Raw genomic sequence first — 6391 nt, 5'->3', positions numbered from 1 at the left:
CTACCCTCTCAAAGAATTCAACCAGTTCGATCAAACTTGATCTTTCCGTTTGGATTCTGTTTGGATCATACTCGGTTGCGTTGTGGGTTTCCGGATCTTTCTCTGTTGCACCTTGGAGTAAGGATTCCCGACCTTTGACGCTAAGCTAACCGGTCTCTTAACAACCTGGTCTACTGCACTTGCAAATATTCAAATCTCTCTAGTTGTCTGCTCGCCCTCTCGGGGGGGTCCATTCACTTTTCTAATGAATTCTCGATACCCATGGTGTCTTTGTCGCAGACGGCTTTTGATGTTGGGGGATGCCAGCCAATCAGGGCAATATTTAGTTCGTTGGAAGCCGTACCTTTTGCAGAGTGTTCAGATGCTAGGGGGCTTCGATGAGCTCTCCCGGTTGCGTCTATTGACATGCCTGCAAAACAGAGGCAATATTATGACGTTCGGATCCTGTATCTTTTTTAGACATGTTTACACATCAGAGGGCTTGGCTTCTCCTGTGGTGACCAATGACAGAGGCTAACACAGCGCTCACAGGATAGAAAAAGGCCACTCTGCCCATCTGGTCTGTGCCAGTATTAATATTTCCCATAGAAAGATAGGAGGAGGCCATTCGGCCCCTCGAGCCTGCTCCCCCATTCATCACCATCATGGCTGATCATCCAACTCAATAACCTAATCCTGCTTTCTCCCCATAACCTTCGACCCCGTTCGCCCCAAGTGCTATATCCAGCCGCCTCTTGAATACATTCAATGTTTTGGCATCAACTACTTCCTGTGGGAATGAATTCCACAGGCTCACCGGGTGAAGAAATGTCTCCTCACCTCCGTCCTAAATGGTCTCCCCCGAATCCTCAGACTGTGACCCCCCTGGTTCTGGACTCCCCCCACCATCGGGAACATCCTCCCTGCATCTACCCTGTCTAGTCCTGTTAGAATTTTATAAGTCTCTATGAGATTCCCCCCTCATTCGTCTGAATTCCAGCGAAAACAATCCTAACCTGGTCAATCTCTCCTCATACATCAGTCCCCCTGGAATCAGCCTGGTAAACCTTCGCTGCACTCCCTCGAGAGCAAGAACATCCTTCCTCAGAAAAGGAGACCAGAACTGCACACAATACTCTAGGTGTGGCCTCACCAAGGCCCTGTATAGTCGCAACAACACATCCCTCTGCTCCTGTACTCGAAACCTCTCGCAATGAAGGCCAACATACCATTTGCCTTCTTTACCGCCTGCTGCACCTGCATGCTTACCTTCAGCGACGGAATGATCTGGTGTTAAGGAGCGGTAAGCCCGAAACCCTACATTAGTGTTTCCCTCCCTCCTCTAACCAAAAAAAAAGCCACTGTGATAAGGTAAGAGTGAAGGTAAGAGTTTTATAAATTTTCTTTAATTTAATTGGTGCTAGAAATGTCGGTAAGTGGGATTAAGTGCTGCTCCTGTGAGATGTGGGAGATCCGTGATGTCTCGGACGACTACATCTGCAGGAAGTGCACCCAATTGCAGCTCCTTACAGAACGCATGGATAGGTTGGAGCAGCAGTTGGATGCACTTAGGAGCAGGAAGGAGGCAGAAAGCATCATAGATAGGAGCTTTAGAGACGTGGTCACACCCAAGGTGCAGGCAGATGGATGGGTGACCGCCAGAAGGGGCAGGCTGTCAGTGCAGGAATCCCCTGTGGTCGTCCCCCTCTCTAACAAGTATACCATTTTGGATACTGTTGGGGGAGATGGCATTTCAGGGGATACCAGCAGCAGCAGCCAGAGCAGTGGCACCACGGCTGGCTCTGTTGTTAGGCAGGGAGGGACAAAGAGGACTAGAACAATAGTTATAGGGGACTCTATAGTTAGGGGTACAGATAGGCGCTTCTGTGGACGTGAAAGAGACTCCAGGATGGTATGTTGCCTCCCTGGTGCCAGGGTCCAGGATGTCTCTGAACGGACAGAAAGCATTCTGAAGGGAGAGGGTGAACAGCCAGAGGTCGTGGTACATATTGGTACGAACGGCATAGGCAGGAGGAGTGATGAGGTCCTGCAGCAGCAGTTTAGGGAGTTAGGTAGAAAGTTAAAAAGCAGGACCTCTAGGGTTGTAATCTCAGGATTACTCCCTGTGCCACGCGCCAGTGAGGCTCGGAATAGGAAGATAGTGCAGCTCAACACGTGGCTAAACAGCTGGAGGGAGGGTTTCAGATATCTGGACCCATTGGGATCTCTTCCAGGGCAGGTGGGACCTGCACAAGGAGGACGGGTTGCGTCTAAACTGGAAAGACATAAATATTCTGGCCGGGAGGCTTGCTAGTGTGACGTTGGAGGATTTAAACTAGTTTGGCAGGGGGATGGGAACCAAACAAAGTGAATTAACTGAAGGGAGCCAGAGAGTAGGGCCAGTAAGACTCAGAGAAAGAGCAGGCAGGGTGGGGTTACTAATCAGAGAGGGTCTGCTGGACTGAAGTGCGTTCGTTTCAATGCGAGAAGTGGTAACAGGTAAGGCAGATGAACTTAGAGCTTGGATTAGTACTTGGAACTATGATGTTGTTGTTATTACAGAGACTTGGTTAAGGGAAGGACAGGATTGGCAGCTTGATGTTCCAGGATACAGATGTTTCAGGCGGGATAGAGGGGGATGTAAAAGGGGTGGGGGAGTTGCACTACTGGTTAAGGAGAATATCACAGCTGTACTGCAGGAGGACACCTCGGAGGGCTCATGCAGCGAGGCAATATGGGGAGAGCTAAGAATAGGAAGGATGTAGTCACAATGTTGGGGGCTTACTATAGCCGCCCAACATCCAGCGGGAGATAGAGGAACAGGTATAGGCAGATTTTGGCAAGGTGTAAAAGTAACAGGGTTGTTGTGGTGGGAGGTTTTAACTTCCCCTATATTGACTGGGACTCACTTAGTGCTAGGGGCGTGGATGGGGCAGAGTTTGTAAGGACCATCCAGGAGGGCTTCTTGAAACAGTATGTAGATAGTCCAACTAGGGAAGGGGGCCATACTGCTCCTGGTATTGGGGAATGAGCCCGGCTGAGAGGTCGATGTTTCAGTAGGGGAGCAGTTCGGAAACAGTGACCACAATTCAGTAAGCTTTAAGGTACTGATGGATAAAGATAAGTGTAGTCCTCAAGTTAAGCTGCTAAATTGGGGGAAGGCTAAGTACAACAATATTAGGCAGGAAGTGAAGAATGCAGATTGGGGGCAGATGTTTGAGGACAAATCAACGTCTGGGAGGCTTTCAAGTGTAAGTTGATAGGAATTCAGGACTGGCACATTCCTGTAAGGATGAAGGATAAATATGGCAAGTTTTGGGAACCTTGGATAACGAGAGGTATTGTGAGTCTAGTCAAAAAGGAAGCATTTGTCAAAGCTAGGGGGCTGGGAACACACGAAGCAAGTGTGGAATACGAGGAAAGTAGAAAGAAACTTAAGCAAGGAGTAAGGAGGGCCATAAGGGCGGCACGGTAACACAGTGGTTAGCACTGCTGCTTCACAGCTCCAGGGACCTGGGTTCGAATCCCAGCTCGGGTCACTGTCTGTATGGAGTCTGCACATTCTCCTCGTGTCTGCGTGGGTTTCCTCCGGGTGCTCCGGTTTCCTCCCACAGTCCAAAGATGTGCGGGCTAGGTTGATTGGCCATTCTAAATTGCCCCTTAGTGTCCCGGGATGCATAGGTTAGAGGGATTAGTGGGTAAATATGTAGGGATATGTGGATAGGGCCTGGGTGGGATTGTGGTCGGTGCAGACTCGATGGGCCGAATGGCCTCTTTCTGCACTGTAGGATTCTATGAATTCTATGAAAGGGGTCATGAAAAAGCATTGGCCAGCAGGATTAAGGAAAATCCCAAGGCTTTTTATACATATATAAAGAGCAAGAGGGTTGCCAGGGAGAGGGTTGGCCCACTCAAGGACAGGGGAGAGAATCTATGCATGGAGCCAGAGGAAATGGGCGAGGTATTAAATGAGTACTTTGCGTTAGTGTTCACCAAAGAGAAGGACTTGGTGGATGATGAGTCTGGGAAAGGATGTGTAGATAGTTTGAGTCATGTTGAGATCAAAAAGGAGGAGGTATTGGGGTTCTTGAGAAACATTAAGGTAGACAAGTCCCCAGGGCCAGATGGGAAATACCCCAGAATACTGAGAGAGGCAAGGGAGGAAATTGCTGGGGCCTTGAGGGAAATCTTTGTATCCTCACTGGCTACAGGGGAGGTCCCAGAGGATTGGAGAATAGCCGATGTTGTTCCTTTGTTTAAGAAGGGTAGCAAGAATAATCCAGGTAATTACAGGCCGGTGAGCCTGATGTTAGTGGTAAGAAAATTATTGGAGAGGATTCTCCGAGACAGGATTTACTCCCACTTGGAAATAACTGGTCGTATTAGCGAGAGGCAACATGCTTTTGTGAAGGGGAGGTCGTGTCTCACTAACTTGATCGAGTTTTTCGAAGAAGTGACGAAGTTGATTGATGAGGGTAGGGCAGTGGATGTTGTCTACATGGACTTCAGTAAGGCCTTTGACGAGGTCCCTCATGGCAGACTGGTGCAGAAGGTGAATTCGCATGGGATCAGCGGTGAGCTGGCAAGGTGGATACAAAACTGGCTCAGTCAAAGAAGACAGAGGGTAGCAGTGGAAGGGTGTGTTTCTGAATGGAGGGCTGTGACAAGTGGTGTTCCTCAGGGATCAGTGCTGGGACCTTTGCTGTTTGTAATATATATAAATGATTTGGAGGAAAATGTAACTGGATTGATTAGTAAGTTTGCGGACGACACAAAGGTTAGTGGATTTGCAGATAGCGATGAGGACCATCAGAGGATACAGCAGGATATAGATCAGTTGGAGACTTGGGCGGAGAGATGGCAGATGGAGTTTAATCCGGACAAATGTGAGGTAATGCATTTTGGAAGTTCTAATACAGATAGGAAATATACAGTAAATGGCAGAACCCTGAAGGGTATTGATAGGCAGAGGGATCTGGGTGTACAGGTACACAGGTCACTGAAAGTGGCAACGCAGGTGGAGAAGGTAGTCAAGAAGGCATACGGCATGCTTGCCTTCATCAGCCGGGGCATTGAGTTTAAAAATTGGCAAGTCATGTTGCAGCTTTATAGAACCTTAGTTAGGCCACACTTGGAATATAGTGTTCAATTCTGGTCGCCACACTATCAGAAGGATGTGGAGGCTTTGGAGAGGGTACAGAAAAGATTTACCAGGATGTTGCCTGGTATGGAGGGCATTAGCTATGAGGAGGGGTTGGAGATACTTGGTTTGTTCTCACTGGAACGATGGAGGTTGAGCGGAGACCTGATAGAAGTCTACAAGATTATGAGGGGCATGGACAGAGTGGATAGTCAGAAGCTTTTTCCCAGGATGGAAGAGTCAATTACTATGGAGCACAGGTTTAAGGTGCGAGGGGCAAGGTTTAAAGGAGATGTACGAGGCAGATTTTTTACACAGAGGGTGGTGGGTGCCTGGAACTCGCTGCCGGGGGAGGTAGTGGATACGATAGTGAGTTTTAAGGGGCGTCTTGACCAATAGATGAATAGGATGGGAAGAGAGGGATACGGTCCCCGGAAGGGTAGGGGGTTTGAGTTCAGTCGGGCAGCATGGTCGGTGCAGGCTTGGAGGGGCCGAAGGGCCTGTTCCTGTGCTGTAATTTTCTTCGAGTCCCACATTCTCCCCCATTCACCGTGGGAGCGAGTTCCACATTCTCCCCCATTTACCGTGGGAGCGAGTCCCACATTCTCCCCCATTCCCCGGGGGAGTGAGTCCCACATTCTCCCCCACTCCCCGTGGCAGCGGGTCCCACATTCTCCCCCACTCCCTGTGGGAGCGGGTTCCACATTCTCCCCACTCCCCGGGTGAGCGAGTTTCACATTCTCCCCCACTCCCCTGTGGGAGCGAGTCCCACATTCCCCCCACTCCCCGTGGGAGCGAGTCCCACATTCTCCCTACTCCCTGTGGGAGTGAGCCTACCGCCGCAACAGGTCCACAGCAGACGCCATCTCCCTGGCCCTGCACTCAACCCTGGAACACCTAGATAACAAGGACACCTATGTCAGACTCCTACTTATTGACTGCAGCTCAGCCTTCAACACTATTATTCCCACGAAACTCATCTCCAAACTCCGTGGCCTGGGCCTCGGCACCTCCCTCTGCGACTGGATCCTGAACTTCCTAACCCACAGACCGCAATCAGTAAGGATAGGCAACAACACCTCCTCCACGATCATCCTCAACACCGGTGCCCCACAAGGCTGTGTTCTCAACCCCCTACTATACTCCTTATACACCTGTGACTGTGCGGCCAAATTCCCCTCCAATTCGATTTTCAAGTTTGCTGACGACACCACCGTAGTGGGTCGGATCTCAAACAATGACGAGACAGAGTACAGGAATGAGATAGAGAAT

General features: G+C 49.8%; 1 protein-coding gene across 1 annotated transcript in view; it reads right to left on the bottom strand.

Annotated features, from left to right (window-relative positions):
- Positions 1-233: 233 nt before the first annotated feature.
- Positions 234-6391, bottom strand: part of LOC144490602 (uncharacterized) — a 29615-nt gene continuing 23457 nt past the window's right edge. The window contains exon 9 of the mRNA XM_078208314.1: positions 234-409. Coding sequence (XP_078064440.1) covers positions 234-409 — 176 coding nt within the window. The remainder of the gene's footprint in view (positions 410-6391) is intronic.

Source organism: Mustelus asterias, unplaced genomic scaffold (genome assembly GCF_964213995.1).
Source record: "Mustelus asterias unplaced genomic scaffold, sMusAst1.hap1.1 HAP1_SCAFFOLD_3484, whole genome shotgun sequence".
Classification (NCBI taxonomy): domain Eukaryota; kingdom Metazoa; phylum Chordata; class Chondrichthyes; order Carcharhiniformes; family Triakidae; genus Mustelus; species Mustelus asterias.
The sequence above is the reverse complement of the archived record's forward strand: the minus strand, read 5'-3'. Positions and strand labels throughout refer to the sequence as shown.